We start from the raw sequence: 24,389 nt of genomic DNA, 5'->3' as shown, positions 1-24,389 counted from the left end.
CCTATAGGTAGCTGCCTCTTTTAGGTAGGACAAAGCTTATCTTATGCTGGCAAGTCTGATATTGGCTGTAGCTGTAGATTTGGCTCTTGTCCTCAAGAGAAGGAATCCTGAGTAGTTTTGAGGCAATTAAATAATTTCTGAAGCGTGAGAAACTAGCAGCTGGTGTAGTGCAATAAGGTCTGTGCTCACAAGATTTTGTTAATCTCTTTAAGACTGCATTAGCATTCTGTTCTATATATTTTGATTGTGTTCAATGTGTGAGGACTTTCACCTGACAGGTACTGAAAGTGCTTTGTCAGAGTAAAACCAAATTAAAGGGGAAAGAGGTGAAGCTCTGTCAAGATTTTCTGTACTTCATATGAAGCTTCTAAAGCTTCTTGCTTGGCAAGAAATTTTAAAAAAACAACTTCACAAACGTAAGGATAGGATGATATCTGAGTACATCAAACAGCTAAGTGCAGGGGATGCAAGTTCATCAGGTTTTTCAAAGCATTTTGAGGGAATTCTGAGGCAGGCTGTCTCTAATACCATCTCTTTGCTAATACTCTTGTCATTATGGCATCAAGCTGAAGACCTATGCAGTTGTGCAGGAGCTCCTCAGGGGGAGCACCCAGGAGCTGCAAGATCCCATTTCCCAGCCTCTCTTTTCAATAGGTAGCAAAGATTGAAGCCTAATTTAGTGCACATTGTCATTGAACTAAACTGCTGTTTTAGTATTGATTTCAGTGGAGCAAAACAAGGCCCTTGCAGTTCTAACTACAGGTCTAATATATGGAAACTGATTAGATACAGCTGAGGGCAAAATTAATTCCACGATTTGGAGAGAGGGAGAAAGGTGTACATTTGCAGTTATACTGCAAAAGTAACCAAAAATATTTTAAATTAGTCACAGGACATTCAATGTCCTAATAGCACAATTTAAGACTCTAACATAAATAAACTCTGCTTGTTCAGAAATTTGTATGCAAGACAGCAGTAAATAGGCTGAGCTAGCAATCCTGTAGAAATATTTGTATTCTCACTGCTTTCAAAGCATCAGTCATATACAGTTATGTGTATGTAATAAACCACTATTGAAGGCTGAATTAGAAAAATAAAGTAGAAGATTATTTCACTGCTGACACAGGACTAGTTGTATATCCAAACCTGAACAACTACTTTTTGTAAGTGCATCAGTATCATTGCTTTACTAAGAAAGGTATGGAGAAGTTTGGTATTTTGAGCAAACCCTTAGCAGCATTCCATAGCTGATTTCTGCTTTTGTCATACATTTTAAAGCACAAGATGTAAGAAATACTTCCGATTTCAAAAGTACCCTTATCAGAAGAGAGCTGTGTTTGTTCTATTAATCACACAGTTCTTGTGTAAGGGGAAAACTCATGCTGCAGTTTTGTGGAGCTCCAAACACAATGATTTGAGAAAACTATTCCTAGTATAGTGACTTTCTTGCACAGAAATTATGTTTATTTATTTACTTTTATTATTTTGTATATATTCAAAATTTCTGCAATTTTAAAATAGCTCCAAGCTATTTCTCCAATTTTTCAATCACAATATCTACATTTAGGCACTAATGCTTAATTGAGCATCTTGTGGTAGTACTTCAGTGATTTAAATGATTGCACACAGAATGTCAGCATGCCGCTATTGCTTTGAAATTCACTTCCCATAAATGTTTTTGCAGCTAAACAGGGTTCTTGGTCCTGCATCTGTAGTCAAAGGGCATCCAGTCTCCCCATAGCCTGTGAGATAGAACTCCAGCTGAATAGTCACAGAATTATTTAAAAAAAATTATTTGAGCAATCCATTGTATGATGGAGCACAAAATAGGATCAGATCAAGAACTGAATGTGCAGTTCCCCAGTGTCCTGAAAGGCCTTCCTAATAGCAGTTAGAAACTCTGGCAGCAGCAAATTGCAAATGTGATTAACCTTAAATGGAAACAATTTTATTAAACTGAAGATCTGATTAGCAACTGAACTGCACGATGCAGATTTTCCAGCAGAGGTTACAATACTGCCACACCCTACAATTGAATCCTGATATGAGTTAATTCATTTCTTTGCATAAATGCTGTTGTAGAAGAATTTTCTTTAAACCAGAAATGTCCATCCTTAAAAAAATTCCTACTGGATCTATTGTTGCTAGTCAGTGGGCTGTGTTGGAAGTGACTTACAGAACATTAGAGAAAAAAGGAAGATGTCAACTCATTCCCACTGATGGGCATCTCTTGTTTTCTGGGGTAGGTGCAGCAATAGGTATTGCTGCCTCCCTTCCACTCTCTGTAGTGATATTACAAAATGTCTACAGTTTATTTCCAGTATCTTTCCCTCCACATTGCCCAGCACAATTAGGGAACAGTTCCTGTTTGAAAGCCGTAAGAAATTCTGAGGTCATGTGCAATACTGTTCCATAAATTCCTTGCCTCTTTGTTTTAAAGCTGTTTTTACATTCAGAAATACCCAGCCAAGGTGTGACAAACAGGGAGACAGAATATCTTAGCTAATGTCTAGTGAAGTCATTGCTTTTAGTTATTCCACTTGCATATTAGACTTCTCCAGAGAACTCATTACACACCTGGAATAAAGCTCTTATTTAAGAATCCCCACAGATCTAAACCCACCATGCTCAGTTTCATGAAAGCAAGGAATGAAAGCACAGCTCATGGACAATAGAAGACCACTGTCTATGTATAAAGCCAGTAAGACAAGACCTCCTTCTGTAATTTCTAAGGATGTTATTCCTCAAGTCTTCTTCCTATAGACATATTCTATACAGCTGAAGAAGAGCTCTAAAATATTTTATCATAAATAAATACCATAAATACACATCACTTTTCCTGTAGCATTTGTCCAGTTTTCTGTGGAGTTTAGGTAGCACAACATACCAGTCTTTATGAATGTATGTTTGTGGGTGGAAGCAAAGTCCTGTTTAGCATTTCATGTAGGAAGTGAAATGTTTCTGCAATCTATCCGCAAAATAAAATGTATGTGCCTTTTGATACTTCAAGGCTTGTTATCACAGTGCAGGCTTTGACATACACTGAGCTTTTCTTGTAGGGAATCCAATTTTTGTTTTGTGTTTGGGTGAGAGTAGTTCATTTCTTCCAGAGGAATGAATGGAGCATTGTGTATGTGGTGTGGGGATGTCCAATCCTCACTTGTGAGATTTCTGGCATTATAACAGCCTCTTTTGTGAGGGGAATAATGTTCCTCTTCCACTGCTTTCCCAGTTCCCTGGCCAGTGCTGCAGTCCATGCAGTCCTTCTGCCACTGCTGCTGTGTTTCTGCTGCCTCTCCACTCCGCAGCATTTTCTATGGGAAAGGAATCTTGTTTCTCATTCAGAAAGCTGGGAATGCAGCTCATTAGAACCTTGGCAGCATGAATGAAGCTTGTCATTTAACATCAGATCTCATAATGGCTCAACACAAGATATAAATTTTCCAATAGGGAGCAAAACCGGTACATTATGGATTTAGTAGTCTCTTTCCTCCGCCCCCCCCCCCCCCCATTTTAATATGAATTTTGGATATGAAGTAGAAGAGTTTAAACCTCTCACTGAAGTGTTTTGAAAGTGATCTCATTTCATCTAGATCTCAAACATTACTGTGCTGCCCTCTTTCTGCAAGAGAATCCAAAGGTGCTTAAGGAAATTAAGTGCTACAGATAGGATGCAAGAATTGCTGAATGGCAACTCCCTTAACAAGGGACATGAGTTATATTTATACATTTTCCTTCAATTCCCAGAGTGTCTCCAGGACATCACATAAAGGATGCCACACTTCCTGCCAATTTTGGGGTGAAATCCTTTGAACCTTAAGGAATATGCATGATCCTCCTGTCAAAATCCTGTTTATGTTCTGGAAAAAGGCACAATTTGCTCACTTCCCAATTTATAATCCTGTCTAGTGTGTTACTGTTGAATTTCTTTGATTTTGAATTATTCCATGTTACAGTTTTAGGCCTGTTTTACACCTCCGTGTGATGTCATCCCTACTTACATGCCTTTAGTCAGAGCTGCTACTGTACTTCTTTTTTGCTATCTTTTCTAAAAGCACTGTTTCTTGGTATATATAGCTTTATATATACTGCAGTTACAGTTGGGGAAAATGCTTTGTTGGCTTCTGTGTAGTACTTTTTCCTGATGAAAGCTAAGAAGACTGCAGTTGGGTAAGTTATTGTTAGTAAGTAGTAAGTTATAGTTAGTCAGATTGTGTCAGGATTCTTTTCACTCCTCATTCCCCAACAATTCCTGCCTGTGGTGGGAGGCAGGCAGTTGTTGCCTTGCATGAGTCCTGCAAGGGTAACAACACAATGGAGGGAAACAGAAGCAGGTCTTTTTGGCATTTCTTTAGTCTTGAAAGCCTTGCCAATGGAAATCTGCAGTAATACCATCAGCACTAGGAGAGCATCATTTACGGTGATGCCATCAGGCACAATCTTTCTCTTCATTCCCAAAATGAGGGAATGGGGAGAGAAAAGAATCCTGACACAATCTGCTATGACTATTGCAAAGGCACTGGTAAAAGGAAGAAGGTACTCACTATCCCTTTTAGCTTCTCTTGTAGCCAGTTCACTGAGTTTGAAATTAATATGAGGAAACAAAATCAGAATCAAGTAAAAACCAAAAACATGAAAACTAGCAAGTTGATGTTATATGAGAAAGAGAGAGAAAGGAGCTTTATCCCCACTGCTAAAGCTGCAGATATGGCTATGTCATCTATATATAGATTTTAATTTCCTGTTAACTGTGTCCATTTCTGTGATACCTTTTGTTTTAACCGGTATTCTTGAGTTATGCTGTACATGAGTCTCTACTCATGTTATCCATACTGTCTGTGAGTCAAGTAACACAGCTTCACTAGATGTGTTTAAGCCAATGTTGTCAGAAAAACTGGAAGATCTTTTAATGAAAAACCACTAGTTATTATTTTCATTATTGCAAGGAAAAAGCTGTTGACACTTGTTCAGCTTGTAATTTTTGAGCATTTAGAGTACCAGAAGGTGTATTGACATCTATAGCTTAGAATAAATAGAATTTTGAAATTACTCAAATCATAATGAAATTTATTTTTCAAGAATCGGAAGCAGCTTTTAATGTTTAACCATTAGTATCTGCAGTAGCTGAACTGCAATGAGACAATCTGTAGAAATTAAATTAGTATCCTTGAAGAGATTTCCACTGATTGAACTGGATTGGATATGATTAATTTTGTTTTAATTTAAACTGCAGTTTAGACTCTGTAGCTTTCCTGTGCGAGTGAGGGGTCAGAACTGAAAGTACACCAGAATGCAATCTCACTCGGCCCAGCACATTCAACGTCACTTGTTTTTAAATTGCATCTTTCTTCTCATAGATGAGGAGGTGCTAAAGCAGTGCCAAGTCACAACACAAGACCCGCGGTTAAGTCATCTCTACAGTCTGGCAGGAATAAAACTGGCTGTGTCATCCGTCTTCCTTTGTTTCTTTGCAGACACGCTCGAGTTTTTCCCTGAAACAGACTGTGCTCTGAGCATAAGGCTGGGTGTGCTCTCTTCAGGGCACTTTGCACCTGCGTTTTGTTGGAGCACAGAATTCAAGAGCATTCCAAACCTGCCAGTCTTTGATACAGTAAGTTGTGACTGCAAATAATGGAACTGCTGTAGAAAACTGTGGCCTCCCTCCTTTATTAAACAAAACACCAAAGTACAGAGTTTGTTAAAGGAAATTATAAATTACAAAGGCAAGCACTTGCTAAAGGATTCTGTCTCCGGGCACCTGTTTTGTGCAGTTTGGGTGACTGTATTAACAGTTCAGATGCCTTAGATGCCTGAAATTAGGTAGGATGACTAGGGGTCTAAACCAGTTTCAGCCAATTACCTGATTTGCTATGGCTTCTGCAGATAATAGACTTAAAAATAACTGTAACAAAGATAGAGGCTCCAACAAATAAGGCAGTGTTTAAGGTTTATGTAAAATAAAGAGTCACCACTATTTTCCCTGCATGCTGGATCATTGCCTGAGGTTCAAGTGTTGGTGCAGAGTGAGCACTGCAGCAAGCTCTGTAGTGTCAGTGCTGTTTGCTGTGGAAAGGGAATGAACAGTGAGCTCTGACTGAACAGGTACTTGAACTGACTGAGAAGGGGAAGAGCTCTGCCATTACCATGAGTTCTGTTAGTAGATAAGTAAGTACTAGTGCTTTATACAAGTGCATGTACTTACAGCACGACTCTATACAGTGGTAGTGATTGTGTGAATGGGGACTGACACCAGAAAAACTTCAAATTTTTTATGAAAAGCTTAAGTAATTTCTCTAATCTAAGAAGTACACCCAGCTAGTAATGCAGCCTTGTGATTTCATCATATGCCATACTGCCTAGCTATTTTGGGCAGAATCAAAAACATTTGCATGGCATAACTAAGACGTGGGTTTATACAAATAACCTGATCATTAAAAAAAAAAAAAAAAAATCTGTAAGACTTAAATTGATTTAGTTCATCTACAGTCCAGGCTGTAGTGCTATCATCTGTTTTTGTAAGGCCATCACTAAAAAAGCCATGCTAATAATTCCCTATGGTCACCAAGCATTTAGTAGAGTGGATAGGTTATTAGAAGAGGTTATTTTAGCTATTTAGGCTTGGGTACTGGTTTGGAAGTGTAGCTCTTCCTTCTGCTTTCAAATGCTTTTTTTTGGCTATTTCATGGTGTTCTCTAACTCCTGTGTTCAGAAAATGCATAGGAAAATGTTCATTTTATGACTAAACATCTGGAAAGGGTAAAGTATTAACCTGTATACAACCAGCCTAGTGGTATGAAACATAACAGAGAGGTGTACAAGATGTCTCTGTAGTGTTCTGGTTTTCATATTTGAAAGTGTCAGCTGAATGCTATGGGTAGGAAAAGAGACAACTCTTCAGTGCTTTGAAGTTATTTTTAAAAATTTTGTCATGTTTTCCCAATATCAAGCAAGCCTAGTAGCAGATGTTGCTTTTCTAGTCTAATATATATCCACTACACATTTTTGTCACTACTGATGGCAGCAGGGATTCCTCATGGTGTGCTGCTTTTGGTGAGGTAGGGACAAAGGACAGGGTCCGATAGCTCTGCTGTAGGATTGACTCATCCACACTCCCTGAGATCCTGGAGATTTCTGCCATGGGATTTGCTAGCACAGCTCATCCAATCCAGTGCTGTCTTCTGTGGGAGGAAAGCAATGCAGGGTCTGAAATTTAACATACATACTATAAAGTATTCAGAGGAAAGATATTTGCCAATGTTTTGTTAAATTTAAAGGAGATTGTGGCTCTGGAATTTTTAAGTTTAAAAAGGCGTTTAATACATTAAGCCTGGTTTTCACTTTATGGAAGGGTTTAAATATTATTTAAAACATTGCCAAGCAATTATGTCATAGATACAAACTATACAGTTCTCTCCTTACATGTAAGCTCAGTAAAGCTCAATATGTCATGGTGCTTCTGGCTGCAAGGCATTATCTAAGCATGTTTGACAGGGAATTACATGCCCTAGAAAGAAAAGTAATAAATATATCTGCTTTCAACTTCTAAATTTTCTACCTAATTATTTCTGTGATTAAAAACATGTATTTTAATATATGTAATCCCAACACTTAAAATTACACAGTCCATTTTTTTTGTCATGTCCAGGACTTCAATAACTCAAGCAATTCATGGTAGAGTGGGAACATTGTTATTATCTCTTCTTTTCCAGATAAGCTGGAGCAGAGTTAATAGGCTGTATACAGCTCTGAAAAAGCAGCTTATTTCAAAGGGATCCTTTCAGCTGCAAGCCATTATGTCATCCCCTCTGAAGGCTGCCCAGGCCTGCAGCTCTGGGAGAGCTCAGAATGCTTGTCCTGGGGCTGGCTGGACAGACTCCAGTATCTGGCCATAGCTTGGGATGCTGGGTTAGTGACATATTCACATTGGAGCTGGAGGTGAGAAGCAGAGTTGTTAGTGATGCTGGCAAGGTGGCTATGAAAAGAAGTATTTATAATGCATCCTTTAAAAATCCAAGGTGTTTTTATGCAGCTATTCTTTGTGCAGTACAACCAAAGTTTCATAGAATGCTTTCTGGCAGCAATATGGTCACTTGGCTTTTTTACAGTTATGGCTCCTTCTGTTCCTCACCCCATGGTCTGGCACACAGTAACTAAACCTTCATCACTGTGTACTCTGACATATGCCATGGGAGATAACAAATGGTGCACAGTCCATACAAGGGTGTATAAGAAATGATCAGAATGACAGCAAACATCTCAAAAGCTATTTCTGAGTCACTCCTTATTAGACAGAGGCAGTCCTGTTTCATGAGAACTCAGAAGGAATATGGAGACACAGGAGAGTAGCAGGGTGCTATTTTAATTAATATCATCCTCAACCAGAATGTCTTAACATATATCTTAACATCCTTTATACAGCCTGTCTTTGTCTGGGATAAGCAAATGACTTCCTGTGCCTTGTATAGAAGGTTAACACGTATTGTGAGAAAAGAGAGCACAGATACCTTGCTGACTTTTTGAGTATTTGCACAGGTGAAAGGTGTACCTTTACATTTGTAAGCCTTGTCAAAGACTACTGCAGTGCAGGTGTTTAAGTACCTCGTCGTGGACCATTCTAAAGTCACAGGAAAATACTGCCATGGATTGTGCAGGTGCATTCTTATGAAGCCTGATGCTACACAGAGGTCTCCCAGGTACATCCACACAGGGCATCAGCCTCAGGGAGGACCTCCCATGGGGAGCCTCATGCACTTCCCATCTTTAGCAGCATGCTTTGTCCAGGATCTTTCACCCCCTTCTCTTAGTGCAGATCTTATACTTCTCTTATAAGTTTTAGTAATCTTCTGGGGGTTTAGATCCTAGGAGCACTCTGGCCTTTTATTTAAAAGGACATCCAATGCTGTGTAGTACGTAAATGAATGAAAGTCCTAAAAGCTGATGCTCAAGTCCTTTTGGTAGGACTCTGATACAGACTGTCCTAATAAGGTGCTGTAGCTCTACTTTTTTGCGCTATCATGTTTCTCAGATCCAAATTTTATCTAATTCAAGCAATAAATATAGTATGATGATTTCTAATTGTTACTTCGGAGGCCTATTTGTGTTATCTTGCAAATTCAAATAGGGCAGCTTTAACTAGTATATCCTGCAGCTTCCAGGGAAGCATTGCTATTTTCCTGTTTGCTTTTTGCACAGCTGCTGAAAGAGCAGAATTACTACTGCACCATTGTTGGTTACAATCCTGGCAGGGTTGTTATCACCCATCCAGTTTTTCCTGTATAATTGGGAATTCAATGAAGCTCTTGCTGAAGAAAGTTGAAGTTTTTTGAGTTTCACTGAGATTTTGTAAGTGCTTCAGATAACCACAGCAAAAAGCATTCAAAGTGCTTCTACTGAAGCAAAGACAAGCAGATTTTTCTCTTTATTTTCAGGTCAGTGGTCCCCAGAATATATATGTAAATATGTATGTAAATCTGAAAGCAAAAAGTATTTTTGTCTTATTACAGATATAAACAACTTGTACAAATATTTTTATTTGAAATTAAGATATTTATATTCTTTATTGACCTATACTAGCTTGATTCTTTCTTGTTAGAATGCAAGTGACAACTCTTATATCATTCTTCAGTGAGTGAAAACTCCTTTCCAAATGCAATAAGGATTAATTTTATGGGAAAGGCTCTAATCCCCCCAGTATCTCTGAAAATATTATGCTTGCTGAATGAGATAATTCCCTTTTGTAAAAGTCCTTTGGAGACAGCCCACTGACTGATTTTCTAAAATTTACAGTAAATGTTCCCCAAAAAAGAAATGTAAAACTTAAAAATAATGGTTACAAAAGTGATATTTTTGCTGTTACACTGAAAGTACAGTTCTAACAAGAAACAGCTTCAACTGTTGGTCTCACTTAAAATCTAATTTGGACTTAATTTTTTGTTTAAAATAAAAAAAGACTGTAATTTAAGTTTGATTTAATTAATAAAAGTTAGTGGATGAATTGTCACTATTGTCAGTGCCATCTGATTAAAGAAACATTAAGGTCCTTTGTTCTGGTAGCTATGTTTGTCCTACAGGTGGGCAGAGCCATTCCTGGCTATAGGGAAGATGTTCCTGCAGAGGTGTCCTGCAGAGATACTGGAAAGGTGCCCATTACCAAGCTCTCCCACCACCCAAGTGGAACAGAATTAGTGCCACAGAGGTGGCAGCTCTGGAGTGCTGAAAGCTATCTAGGAAGTGGCAAAGCAGCTGGGTCAGATATACAAATGAGGGTAACATAAGCTGCTCAGAGAACTGATGACTTGCTAAGCAATCATCTGGGACTAAACCCAAGTGTTGCAAGTGTTTGAAGGTTCTAAAATAGCTGCCTCTAATGACAATTAATGAGGTCTTGCACAATGTGATAATCATAAGGAACTGTGTTTGCTGACCAGTGCTGGACAGTTATTTATGAGCTGGACTAAACCAAGCCATAAATTTGCAGAGAAGCAGTTTATTTTTAGTTACTGTAGATTCTCTTGTGATTGTGTCACAGAACACGTGATTTTGCTGCAGGGCAAATTCAGGAGGAGCTGTGCATACAATCAAGATTTACAGAAGCTATGCACCCAGCAGATCAGCCAGCTCTCACCAGCCTAAGTGAGGCTTTCATCACTTATCTTTATTACTAGTCTTCATAAGCATATTCAATTGTTTGCTGATTGCTCTGTTTATCATAAAGGATCAGTCTGAAAAGACAAAGGTTTCATTTCAAAAGAGGAGTGTCCTAAACATTTGGCATCCAGTGTAACAAGCTCCTCAAGGCTGCACACAAATTTGGAGAAATGTTTTCTTACTGTGTAGCAGTGGCTGATGAGATTGCATTTCACCATGATTAGTCATCTGTTTGGTAAATGGCTGTTAATGCTCGCATTGCTGTTGCAGCTCTGTAGCTATGGCACTTGTGCCCAGATGATAAACTTTCTGGCTTGATGCTTCCTACCAGTTTCAAGTGATATATGACATATAATGTCTGAGTTTGTGTAACAGGAACTTGACCCTTCTGAGCTGAGACTCGAGAGATTCACTGAAGTGGCTTCAATGAAAGCAGTCCTGCCAGAGCTGGGGAACTGAAATGCTAAACATGATGTCCAAGCTCTCCTTAAATCATGCAACCTAACTGAAGAAAACTAGAAAATATAAACCAATACATAATTCAATATCAGTAACTCATAAAGTGAGAGGAATATAAGAAAATAAACGTTTATTGGAATCTAGCTTTGCACATAATGGATGAGTGATGCTAGAAACAAGACTTTGAGGCCTGAAGGAAAGCCTTATTGGATAACTATGAATTTTTAGTAATATAGTCTCAATCTTTATACATAATTCTGTATTTCTTGCCTATATCCCAACTAGATCACAATAATTCTGGTGTCAAGATGACAGCTGTGTGAATATTCTATCAGAATTATGCAGAAAAGAATACTGATCATACCTTACTTTAGAGCCAGAGTTGGATCAAAGCACTTATGAGAACATGTCCGGCTGCTGTCTCAAGGAAAATAGCAGGAAGCTTCATTGTAAGATTTAGATCAGTGATTTCAGTGGTCAGATACAAAAGCTGGCAAGGCTGATTTGTGCCAAGATTATACCACAGATTGGCCAAATAGCAGGTTTGATAGCCTCTATGATAGCTTTTTTTGTTTGTTTGTTTGTTTGTTTGGGGTTTTTTGTTTGTTTTTTTATTAAGCTAATGTGTGGAAACTAGCATTCAAGGTAAGTCACCTCCTGGCAGCTTTGTCCCCAGGCTGCTCTCGCTCACACAAGCAAGCTGCACCACACTTTCCCATGAATCTGGCACCTCTAATGTCAGGCTGTTTAGCACATGTTGGTAAAGTTGGTTATATTGTACAGAGCTCACTCAAGCAGAAACAATACAGCACTGTTACCCCTGCAAGCTGTTAATGATTGAGTAGTTAGCTCTGAAGTATTTTGTGATCAGGAGTTTTGCAGTAATAATACAGGAGAGGAAGTATATTATGGTTGTACTTAGTTTTAATTATTGCAGAAGCAGTCTAGAGGATGAAACTGTATTGTCTGCATAGTACAATTGGAAAGTGCTGAAGTTACCAGAGAGTGGGTCTGGAAGCTGTTGAAACCCTTAAACTCTGAGCTCAATAAAACCCCTAAGCTCAAGTGGTTCCTTTAGCTATTGCTCCTCTGCCCAACAGGGTTGGAGGTGACCATGTGGAAATTGAAATTAATTCATCCTGCACCAGTATCACCAGTGCTTTGATGACACCTCAGCAATGTGAACATGCATTTTACACTGAAATGTGGGATCTTGTCATCTTTGAGGCTTCTCATGTGAACTTTAACAATTGTATAATTGTACTAACTGTTGAAATTGTATTGGAGTTCTTGTTCTGCTTGCTTAGCAATTTGAATCAGCCATTGCAGCAGCAAAGAAAAAAACCAAACATTGTTTCAGATTATTTGGCTTAATGAATCAACCTTCCTTCTCTTTAAATCTGTCTTTGTACATTGATTATTGGCTTGAAACTGCATTCTGGTACAACTCCTTAAGTATCTAGTATTGCTGAAATGATTAAAAGCCATAGAAATTCTTATCTAGCTTCAACAAATCAGCACATGCAAAATTACATATGCACATTAAAAAATATTTATTTTGTATATGTGCAAGTCCTGTGATTTCTGGGCAGAAGAAATTCATAGTGAGATTAAGGTTTACTTATTTTACACATTATTGAGAGCATATTACAACATGTAAAATATGGCTAACAGGCTTTTAAACGTGTATCAACTTACTGCTGTAAGAACAAAGGCTAGTAAATCCAGCATGCAATTATTTTTGGGGCTAAACTGACATCTGCTGGTGTTCTGCAATAGCGTGTGTGCAATCAGTGTGATGACAAAGTATCCACTGTATTCTGTGTACATTTCCACGGTGCTGTTAGCAGCCCTGGTGATGACTCAGTAAAGCAGAGAGAAGCTGAACAGTGAATAGAGCAGGTGGGGCTGCTGATCACACCGTGCCACGGGACTGGGGACAGAGCAGGGCTCTTGTGGTTACATCCTGCTGTATTTGTGTGTCCGACTTTTTTCTTATGGTTTTTAAAAAACTAATTATGTTTATAATCTTCAGGTACACAGCTCATGGGGAAGGGCGGGGAGATAAAACGCTCTATCAGTTTCTAGCCGTGTTTCCTCGTGCATGCCTTGAGCTGGCACTGGCTGTGTCCCCACCCAGTCACCTGGTCTGCTGCAGGAACAGAACTTCTGTGGGTGCCAACACACAGGCGGCAGCTCCGCGGAAGCTGTGTGGGTTTCCTGGGGCCTAACCCAGGAAGGTTGTTGGGCTGCAGCTCTCTTCCATTAGAGTATGAAATCTGGCACAAAATAACCCCACTTGTGTTGGAGATCTGAGGGGCTGAATGCAGCTGGCCTTAATCTCTGGTTATTATCAATTTGGCACTGTAGTCTGGTTGTGTTTAATAAGAACATCCACAATCACAGACTGACAAATAGTGCTACTTATTGAAGCAACAGGAATACAGATTTGGAATTGCTGTTGATAAATACTGTTACTGCATTAGCACCAGCCAATGGTTAATTAAGATAAGTTAGCTTCAAGCTTAATTAAAAATTCTGGTTTTTGTTACGCTTCACAGTTAATTAAGCTTGGTTTGACCCAGGTATGGTCTGACACAGAGACACCAAACTTACTAAAGAGGCATCTCTCTTTTGGGGAGAAGAGAGGAGCAAACCCATGTATGAAATGGGGTCATATTCTCATCCTCTACATGGAGGATTCCAAACATCAGTTTTATATTTTCAGATAAATGGAGGTGAGACTGTAGTCAAATATAATTGGTTACTTGTTACTTCCATCTTAGATAGTGGGGAAGAAGGCACTTTCTCAGTTTCATGTTGGTGTATGTTTCATATGTTAATGTACATGTAAATGAGGGATAATGAGGGTTTCAGTTACCTTTGGTCAGGCTGAGTTAGGATTAATGGTTGAATCAAAGGCAGAACAGAACCATGATACTTCAGTATTGCTTCCTCCTCCACTCGGCAGAGACAGCAGCAAAGGCCATCTGACCTTTGCTTGATCATCTTTACTCCCATCAACATTTTACAATGGCACATCTTCATCAGAGAAACATAGAACAGTGTGGGTTGGAAGGGACCTTTAAATATAATTTAAGTGTCATTTATTTATAATCTCTGCAATGAGCAGAGACATCTTTCAGTAGACCAGGTTGCTCAGAGCCCTGTCCAACCTGGCCTTGAATGTTTTCAGGGGCATCCACCACCTTTCTGGGAAAACTGTGACAATGGTTTACCACCCACATTGTAAAAGCCTCATTTTTTACACCTAATCTAATCTAAATCGACCCCTCCTTCAGTTTAAAACCATCATATCTTTTCCTGTTGCAACAGGCCCTGTTAAAGTTTGTCTCCAATTTTCTTATAGGCCCCCTTCAAGTACTGAAAGGAGCAGTAAGGTCACTCTGGAGCCTTCTTTTCTCCAGGCTGAACAACTCCAGCTCTCCCAGCCTGTCTCCATAGCAGAGGTGTTGCAGCCCTTGGCACATCTTCATGGCCACCTCTGGATTTGCTTCAGCAGCTCAATGCCCTTGTTACATTGAGGGCCATGGATGCAGCCCTGCAGGTGGAGTTTCATGAGAGTGGAGCAGACAGAATCCTCTTCCTCAGCCTGCTGGCCACACATCTCACAGGACCAGATTTCTACTTCTAATAGTTAGTATATGTGTATAAGGGGGCTGAGGCCCTGTCTCCATACGGATGTGTGAGCACACTCTCTGCTTCACTGAGACACTGGGCTGGGAGCCTACACTGCATCCCAGACACCATGCAGTGCTTAAGCCTCACTCAAGTCAGGTGTAATATAAGCAAGTGCCTCAACTCATGTCCTTGCTCAACCAGCCTCATCAATTCTCTGTAGCAAAGCTGGCAATTTTCCACAAGCTTGTCACTGAGAATCAGGAATAAAACTCCTTAACACCAATTAGAAGTAGGCATTACTTTTTATGGTACTTGATGGACAGGATAATTCTGCCTAAGGTAAATGCTTGGCTCAAGGTGGGACAAGTATTTATTAGCAAGGATATACATATTCCTGAGAAAAGTGTTACAGTTTGTTACTTTCTGTGGCCACAGGGCTCATTGACTGGATTGGGCCAATTTGTTCCACTGGCCACTATACAACGTTCCATTAATTGTGACTTCTGTGTAATTTTCCACATGCTCACAGGTGCTGTGGTCACCTGGTCAGCCACAGACTAGCTAAAGCTGATGCTTCTTTCACCCATCCAGCTAAAGGACTGGAAAGGCAGAATTAGCAAATGGTGAGCAGGGTTAGAAGGAAGATGAATAGTGAGATGAAATAGTCACATACCAGTAAATAGATGCCAGTATCTAACCTACTTGGACATTTGGTGGAAACAGTAGTCAGGCAAAAAGGAGAAATGTTACTGGGGTCCCCAAGGAGGAACAGAAGCCAGCATCACATCTCATGTGATGCGAAACACAACACATGAGAGAGCATGGCAGCTGGAGTAAGAAGTCTTTCAGTTGAAGGTCATGCCTGATTTTACCCTGGGAGATGTGTTCAGTCATGGCTTCTCTCTTCTGTGGCTCCTAAGCTGCTCATGGCCACCTAGGGAAGGGGATTCAGTAAGAGAACAATTATTCCAATTTTAGTTAATCCAGGGCACCAAAGCCCAAAGTACTCATGTTCAGCTTCTGAGAAGAACAATGTATAATGTGATTTCTTAATAATGGTATAAATTGATTCACCTCTAAGTCTAGTTCTAATCTCAGTGCTAATGAATCACACTCCACACTCCTCTCCCTGTTACCCCCAAATCGGGGGACTGGAGTATTCATGCCCTTAATACTCTCAACATCTGATGACATCCCCAAGCACCCATATTTGCAGGTGATTCAGTAGATTACTGCGATTGCAGAGCTTCATGTTGGGTTTATCATCACTTTGGGTAAGAGCTCCTTTCATCCTATAAAACCTGACTCCTTGCTCCAGGATGGGTTTGAATTGAAGCTTTATGTATGTTCTTTAGGGTAAGGTTCAAGAAAACATTTAAATACAAAACCAGGACTTTAATGGATTTAATGGATGCTTTCAGCCAAAAGACTTTATGAACTGTCCCTGATGATAACCCACAAGGACTATCAAGTCCCTTCAGTCTAAGGGAGATTCATACAAACCAGTGTGAAGCAGTCCCTTTTGAAGTCCGTTTAGAGATCTGTCCATGATTCACTTTTGTGTTATGTCAGAGCTGGACAGAGAAAGGAGTGACATACTCTTGTGCTTTCCAAAGAGTGAATCCAATTCAATTGTTGTAAAGGCACCTACCTAAACTCACCAGATCTTGAATTTGAAAGTTTTGTTGATCATTTTATGTGCTCTTTTATGTATTTTGTCTGAAATACCCGATCTGGTAACATAAGGTGTATTGTAGAATTAGAGAAGTGATTTCCCTGCAGTGTTGCAGAACATGATGCTTGGCTGCGAAACTGACGGGAAAGTTGAAGATTACTGGTTTAATCTGAGGGAGCTCTTGGCGAAAGCCGCCGAGTTCCCGATCGCCGTGACTGCGAAATGCGTCACGAGTGCCTGTACTTCCACAGGCTTTCCCCACTTCCCTTCCCGTCCCGTCCCGCCCAGACGCGCCGCTGCCGGGAGCCGGTGGGTCTGGGGGAGCGGCCGAGCCTGCTCCCGGAGCAGGGCCTGGACGGGGCCAGCTGAGCGCCCTCCCGAGCAACCCCCGCGGCGCCTGCTCGCGGCTCTAGGGGGAAGGGGAGGAGGAAACGCGGGTGGGGACGGGACGGGACGAACCCTGCTGACGGTGGCTGCACCCGGGCGAGCGGAGAGAAGCGGAGAAGAGAAGAGGGCTGGTGGGCACGGCTCGGCACGGTAAGGGCTGTGCCGCGCAGCCCGGAGCCTGGCGGGGCAGCGGGCAGGGCAGAGCGGGGCGGCGGGGGGGGCTTTGCTGCCGGGCCCGAGCGCTGCTCTCCCCGGGCCGCTCCCAGTGCTCCAATGCTCCGGCCCGGCCGCGGCTCGGGGGCTGGTCCCGCTCCGCAGGAGCACCCTGAACACCGGGAGCAGGTTGGGGCGTTGCGGGCCAGCGGTGTCCCGAGCGGCGCGGTCCCGGTCCCGGGACGGTCCACAGGAGGCCGTGGCCGACGGTTCCTGCCCTCGGTGATGCGGGCGCGGGCCGAGCGAGGCCGGAGTTTCGCTTCCCCGAGTGGGGCAGGCGGAAGGTGGCCCGTTCCTTAGGGAATGCTCTCAGGAGCCGCGCGGCAGCAGCTCCTCTCAGACCGGCCCTGCCCTGCCCCGAGGAGGGGGTTACTCACAGGAAGCCACGATAGGCGTAATCACAGGATTATTCTGAAACCATTGATTACTTGGTAAAAGTAAGACACTAACCTCTGAACTCTCTCCTGCCAGCAGAACACACCGTGCGGTACTATTTCTACTTTGCCAGTATAGAATTCAGTGTGATCTCAATGCCATTGGTTCCTCCTGATACAATAATTTGTCAAAGTCTTTTTTGTTGTGATTACTGGATTTTTCTCTCTCACAAATGCCTGAGAAATTTGAACAACTTTGAGATAATACTTATCAGCAGGTTGGTAACCGAGGAAGTTGTTATGCAGACGAAGTTGATGGTCCAAGAAGGTGTTGTGTTAGGGCTTTGCACTGCAAAAATCCGAGTGCTCTGATAAACCTGTATATCCTGCTGGGTTGTTAAAAGAAGTAAGCCTTCAACCTGTATTTCATTCTCGGTGTTGCTGACCGGTAGCTGTCTTAGACTCTGATGTGCAGGGAGCCCTCTAAACCACCTGTGGTGTTGGAGGGCAGTTTGGGATTTCTAGTGAAGAGGACTGCATGGGAATTGTTTAATTTAAGGATTAAGTTTTGTCAGATTTCATCAAGAGACTAAGGGAAGGGCAACAACAGATTTGTTTGCAATTTGTAAGCAGTTTTTTACTGCTTACAAATTACCAAAAGGTTTTTGGTTGGTTGATTTTTTATATACCAAGCAGAGAGGTGGGTTATTACCTTCTTTTTCTCTTGTCCCCAGCCTAATCTTGAAGATTTGGAGTGTGAAGCACACTTGCACATTTGCACTGGCTTTATGAAGTGATGATTCAAATACCTCTTCAAAGTTGACATATAAAGCAGAAGGGACATGAGAGAAATGAAATTGGAAAGCTGAAGTTGTGGTTACATCTACAGTACTTAGTATTTTGAAGAGGCTTTTTTGTAGTCCAAATGTCATCTTGATGTTTATTAGGAAATTTTGTATGAAGGAATTCATACATGGTTTTTAGTTTTTTACCATTCACTGTAGTACTTTGTACATGTTATTTGTGCTACAGATTTGAAACTTTAAAAAAAGAAAAGGGATTTCACAAAGTGCTATGAGGACCTGAGACCTGTTCAAATTTGTCTACAGGAAAAGAAAAAAAAAGTGAAAGTGCAGAAAAAGCACAAGTGATCATGTTTAAATTGAAATGGTTGTTCAAAACCACTTGGTGGTAAGAAATGAATATGCAACATAATTTAAAAATAAGTAAATATCAAGACTAGAAGTGTTCATGCTGGAAGTTATGATAATTTTGAAATCTATGAAAGGTGTTCAGCTTGTCAGTGAAGCAGAGCTGAGCAGCAGAAGTAGCTGCGTGTTTAACCCTACCTGGCAAATGAGCACCACACAGCAGCTCACTCACTGCACCCCTGAAGAATCTGGAAGGGTGTGAGAAAACTCATGGGTTGAGACAAGAACTGTTTCATAACTGAAATAAAATAACAAAATAGTAATAATTTAATAGTTGTAATGAAAAGGAAAGTAACAGAGGGAAATAGAATCCAGGAAGTGAAGCAAATGGGAGCAGTTGCTCACCACCAACCAACCAATGCCCAGCCAGTCCCTGAGCAGTATTTCTCTTCCAACAACCTTCTTCCTGGTTTTATTGCTGAGCATGATGCTTTTATGGTCTGGAATATCCCTTTGGTCAGCTGGGGTCACCTATTCTGGCAGTGTCCCCTCCTGGCTTCTTTGCACCCCCAGCCAAAACCAGAGCACCGAGTGGGGGCAGTATCGTGACTCAGCTCTGTCGTTTAGTCACAAGGAGAAAACTTCCCTTTTCTAAAGAAAACAGATCAGTGTTTATTAAAAGTATAACCGTGAAATACTTGTTACTATAAAAACTTGCTGAGTTTCAACATCTTTGACTGCTGTCTTGTTCCCTCTTCATTCTGCCAAAACTGCAGTTGTGAGTATGAGAAAGATGGGAAGGAGCAATGTTTGTCCCAGGCTTACCACAATTACTGCTCCAGCACCTGCAGCTACATGTGTTCTGCACCAGCTCCTGTGTTTGTCCTGGCCACGGGGCTGCCATAAAACCCACACTTGACTGACTACACAATTCCCTTTGTAATACACCTTTCCACATTTCTGCTAAATCTGCTGGGAAGACTGTGGGACTCCTGAAATATTTAAACATTGTTGTTTGCTGGTGTATCCCCATGCCTCCAGTGCTGCCAATTAGTCCTGTGTAACCTGGAAGAGTGAACAAAGTTGTGACAAGTTCCTTATAGAAATGTTTATAGACCTCACTTAAATCCTGATGAAAGCTGTGTTGTGTGAGGAAGATAATCAGCAGTATTCCAGGGACTTTTCCATGGCTCTGGGAGAGTGGAAAGGCTTCTGCCATTTTGTGTGCTTGGGTCTCACCCAAGCTTTGTGTGGATGGAGTGACACCAGCCCTAAACAGATACTTACACCTGAAATTCTTTCTCTTTGCATGTTGTCCTTTGTATCTGCAAATTGCATCAGTACAATTTCCCTTCTTTTATTCATAGTAGTGCTATGTGTAATTGTAGCTCCTATGTAGTTTTCATAGCACCATAGAATTAATATTCCAAATACAGTCTGCCTTTCCCAGGTAGTACTGAGTGAAAAGACTTGCATGTGTACAGAGGGATCATATGTATGACAACAGAGTGGAGTGTGGCTCTAGGAGAGCTGTCTGATGGTCATTAGGAGGAAGGGGAAAAAGGAGATGCTTGGTCAGCACTGGTGCCATGAGACCTTGTTCCATGGAGAAAATGGTGGGCAGACTATGGGAAGTGAGTAGGTGGGGAGGAGGAGAGGAAGTCTGCATGGAAACCACAGTCCTTTGTTGGCAGTGGTCAGCATTCCTATCCTCTTCACCAAAATAACAACTGGTGGAGGAAAAGTTGTACTACAACTTTTGTAGTTGTAGCTAAGAAGCAAAAATGGCAACCTTAGACATATTTGATAGTTGTAAAAGCTTTGAGTTCAGTTGGACGTGCTTGTTTGGGTTTCTTTTTCCTTCGATACAAATACTTCTTTCAAATTACAGCAGAGTTAAATAGTATTTTTTAAATATTTAAACTTCACCACAAACCAGGCTCATGTTGGTTAGCAACTACCATGTGGCCTATCATACTGTTCAGTTTTTCAGGTGAACAAGAGGGATTAGAAATAATGTTCTTGGAGAATTAGAGACTACCAGATAGTTTAGTATACTAATAAAGATGCCCTACCTCCCTGCTTTAGTATTTTTAATTTATAAAGGAAGAATTAGTGCTGAGACAAAGTGTAAAAAATTTCCCAGTGAAAAGGAAGTGGGAAGCTGGCAACAATAACAGTGAAATCAAGATTAATATTTAATACTAGCAGAAAAAAAATACCAGCCAATTAATTTTATGGTGGTAAAAGTCCCTTTTAATCTAGTTACCTTTTTGCTGTTGAGTTGAGCGTAATTATTTGTCAATTGTCCATAATAAACAGTGCCTTTTGTTATGATTTTCTGTCTTTTATGTTTTAGATACAATGGCTACACCAAGTGGCAACCCTGTCCCATCAGCACCGCCTTCTTATGAGGAAGCTGTAGGAATCAATATGAACTATCCTCACCCCTATCCCATCCCTGGCCCTGGACAGAAGCCAGATGGGAAGGGAATGAACCCTCCCCAACACATGGGACAGCCTCCACCAGCAAATAACCCCAGTAAGCCTCCAAAACTCTTCTGTACCTCATGTTAAGGTGGTGTCAAGTGGCTGTATAATAGGTGCTGTCAGAAGATAAAAATCCTGGTTCACAGGTCTTCATCACCTACCAAAAAATACTATTGAAGAGAATAAGGTGAATCAATTTATGTGAATCCCTCAGTGTGAACTGATATCGATAACATCATTTGTTATGCTGCACTTTCTACAGTTTTTAGTGCAGCTTTATTTTTAAGGCAGTGTATTTCTGCATTGGGAAGTGCCATGGTGATTTCTCTCTGTTTTGTATTTCATTGAACCCTGAATATTTTAGTTGTACCTGGTTTAGAGAAGTTGATTGCTACTCTTTTTTTCCTGTTCCTCTTGGAGTAAACAGCCATTTCTCTGCTCAGTTACTGTTCAGACGGTGTATGTGCAGCAGCCAGTACTGTTTTATGACCGCCCAGTTCAGATGTGCTGCCCTTCCTGTAACCAGGTGATAGTGACACGTCTCTCGTATGACTCAGGAGCGTTGACCTGGCTGTCATGTGGTGGTCTCTGCCTGCTGGGGTAGGTCAACTCTAATTTGAACTTTTACCTTGACTTTTGTTAGCTCTAATGTGTAACTTTGCTTCTAAGCCTTCATGGTCCAATTAGCCTGCACATGTGTCCTACAGGACCTTAAAGCAGTTCTGGAACGTTACAGTAATGGACTCCATAGCCATGTGTGTTCTTCCTAAAGCTTAAGGCACTAGTTTTACTCATGGCTTTTGGACAAAATACATTTTACCTTCTTGCATGTGTAAAAAGTGGTAAAGCAGTGTTTTTCTCTTTTTTTGCCTTTGCAGGTGTATATTAGGCTGCTGCTTAATTCCCTTCTGCATTGATGCCCTAAAGGATGTGGATCACACCTGTCCGAAATGCAGTGCTCTTGTCGGTTCTTACAAACGTTTATAGGCAGTGTTTAAACATTGATTGATGAAGTTGTTTAGCACCTCTACAAGCCCTCTCTGAAGCTTCATGGAGACTTCCTGTTCTTTCTGTGAATCCTGTCACTGGAAACCAATAAAAAGTAATGTTTATTGCTAGATGGTTTGAATACGCATTTACTTGAGAGGAATCTCACTTAGGTCTGTGAAAAGCATACCTAATCTGTATGGATCATTCAGTCCAGCACCAGTGGAGAGCAATGGAGTGTTTCTCTTTTTGCTTTATACAGAACAGGTTGGTGATGTTCTTCAGTTCATCTTGTCTCAGACATGTTGCACATTGTACTTGCATTGAGTCTGTAAAGTCTCAGCACAGAACAAGAGGAGGATGTGTATGGAGGACTATTTAAACTTGTGCTTCGGCAGCAGTGCTCTTTACAAACTTGCAGGGAGTTGCCTCAGAGACAGGTGCTTCTCTTTGAAAAAAGAAATCGTTTGTTGTCATCTTTTCATGAGCACTAGAATTCATTTTAAAACTTTTATAGTTGGAAGAGAACCAAACCTAGAGGCTTTTTACTTCATGGAGGTTGCTTTTCCAAATGGACCACTCAGGTTGTGCAAAAATAGTGATTGAATCTAGTATCTGAATTTTCTTGCCAGTTTCAAGTCTAGTCATATCCCTAATCTGAAGTAAAGATGTTCATATAGGAGATATTTGTTCAGTGGCTTTTGTTAGGCTGGAGGCTTTCCTACTGGTGGTTGAAAGTCTGTGTAGTGTTTTCTTCACCCCAGTGGAAATGTCCAGAGAGCTGCGGTTGGAACATTGGAAAACTTCCTTTATGTAAATCAGCTGATCGATCATAAACAAACCTCAGCCTTATCTTAAGGCTTGAATTCCACCTGAAACACATAAATAAAACACCTGGGCTTTTAGTTGTTGGTCTGCATGTTAATTATTGTTTCTTTATTAAGAAGGTAAAATGTTTGTCAAGGAGTTTCTCTGATTTTTCTAAACTAAATGACAGATAAGTTCTGCTTTTAGAAGCTTAAGCTGGATATGCTGATTTAAGATGATAATAACAAAAAATTAGGGAATGAGGCTCTGAAGGTTAAGGTAATTTCTGTGTCATAAGCAACTTGATCAAACAATATTTTGATGCATATCACAGAATCCAAATCACAAAATCAGCTGGGTTGGAAAAAGCCTTTGAGATCTTTATGTCTAATCTGTGTCCTAATGCCACCTTATCAACCACACTGTGGTACTGAATACCACACCCAATGTTTTCTTAATACTTCCAGGGACAGTGACCTCACCATCTTCTTAGGCAGTCTTTTCCAATGTCTGATCACCCTTTCTGTAAAAATCTTCTTCCTAATGTCCAGCCTAAATGATACCTGTCCAGAAAAGGCAGACAGGTGTTTAAACAAGGCTGTATTGGTAACACTGTATTAGTATCTGTAAATGTAAAAAGCTAAAATAAATACAAAAAAAAAAAAATACTCCATTTACTGTTCTTGCCAAATGTGCCTTCTGTAAATATTTGGTATAAGTTAGTTTTTCAGGAATCTTCCAACACTTTATGTTTGAAATCCAGTAATTTTGTTGATCATGTACAATTTCTAGGCCTTGTCTTAGCTATGTTTTCTAAACTGCTGCTGCTTTTGAGTCAGTCTGCAAGTGATTTAAGAGTTTCCTTGTGTATTTGGAAAAGGTTTCTGGTCTACTCATGCCGTAAGAATGTATGGATGCTGAATACGAGAAAGCAGGCAGGTAGCACAGTGTCTGTGTGGAATCAAGTCATGTAACTTTCTCAGACTGGCCTGAGAAAGTGTGGCCTGAGAAATATAAGGAGGAATCCAAACAGTCCTTAGGGAAGGAAGACAATCTTTGCAGGTGTTGTTTTTTGCCTTGTTATTTACTTGCAAGAAATGGTCAAGGGGTGTTTTTTCTAACTGTCCAGTGATGGTGATGTGTTGGTTTAATGAGAGTTTTACCTTTTTGGACCTTCTTGGACCTGTCTATAAAAGAAGATAGGGAAGAATAAAACTTGCTCTCTTTTGCAACTAAGTCAGAGAGTCTGTGTCATTCTTTCACTGTTCCTAATACAGTGCAACAAGAATGTACATCAGCAGCTACTAACTGGCAAGAGAATGATGGAGATAAAAAGCTGGTAGTTTTGTAGTTTTCCATCTTGATGATGTGGTACCAACAAGTGCTTTTGTCTGCTGGTGCAACACCATAGTGCTCTCCATGTTCTTGAAGGGCTTGGATGATGCTGCATTGAATTCTCTGTTTTGGTGACATGAACAAGTCCTGTGCCTTACTGGGAAGCAGAATTCCCCACTGGGTGTCACAGAAAATGTGATTCTTGCCAGTTTATTGTTAGAG

At 40.7% G+C, this 24,389-nt stretch overlaps 1 protein-coding gene and 1 long non-coding RNA gene across 7 annotated transcripts; one reads left to right on the top strand and one right to left on the bottom strand.

The window, feature by feature from the left end:
- Positions 1–12,638: 12,638 nt before the first annotated feature.
- LOC147650036 (uncharacterized) lies at positions 12,639–16,967 on the bottom strand. The gene is made up of 2 exons (XR_015277180.1): positions 16,883–16,967; positions 12,639–15,682 (listed from the first exon to the last, which is right to left on the bottom strand). It is a non-coding gene; the product is annotated as an uncharacterized LOC147650036 (long non-coding RNA).
- Positions 15,290–24,068, top strand: LITAF (lipopolysaccharide induced TNF factor). 6 transcript variants are annotated; one of them, XM_023936621.2, is made up of 4 exons: positions 15,290–15,371; positions 20,908–21,090; positions 21,482–21,638; positions 21,917–24,068. In XM_023936621.2, the coding sequence occupies exons 2-4, from the start codon at positions 20,913–20,915 to the stop codon at positions 22,023–22,025; spliced, it is 444 nt and encodes a 147-aa protein (XP_023792389.1). In that variant the 5' UTR covers positions 15,290–15,371; positions 20,908–20,912; the 3' UTR covers positions 22,026–24,068. The 6 variants fall into 6 exon arrangements, 5 of the variants coding, with proteins under 5 accessions (XP_023792389.1, XP_086709788.1, XP_086709790.1 ...); XR_015277176.1 differs by lacking the exon at positions 15,290–15,371 and adding an exon at positions 16,527–16,960 and having other exon boundaries at positions 21,459–21,638; XM_086853662.1 differs by lacking the exon at positions 15,290–15,371 and adding an exon at positions 16,585–16,960.
- The last annotated feature ends 321 nt before the right edge of the window (positions 24,069–24,389 follow it).

Source organism: Cyanistes caeruleus, chromosome 17 (assembly GCF_971803275.1).
Source record: "Cyanistes caeruleus chromosome 17, bCyaCae1.hap1.1, whole genome shotgun sequence".
Lineage (NCBI taxonomy): Eukaryota > Metazoa > Chordata > Aves > Passeriformes > Paridae > Cyanistes > Cyanistes caeruleus.
The sequence above is the reverse complement of the archived record's forward strand: the minus strand, read 5'-3'. Positions and strand labels throughout refer to the sequence as shown.

Bases quoted from the DNA above. Each gene is read 5' to 3' on its own strand.
- LITAF (XM_023936621.2), top strand. From the start codon at position 20,913: ATGGCTACACCAAGTGGCAACCCTGTCCCATCAGCACCGCCTTCTTAT. The intron at 21,091-21,481 runs GTAAGCCTCCAA...TTCTCTGCTCAG, and splicing joins TCCACCAGCAAATAACCCCA to TTACTGTTCAGACGGTGTAT. The intron at 21,639-21,916 runs GTAGGTCAACTC...TTGCCTTTGCAG, and splicing joins GGTGGTCTCTGCCTGCTGGG to GTGTATATTAGGCTGCTGCT.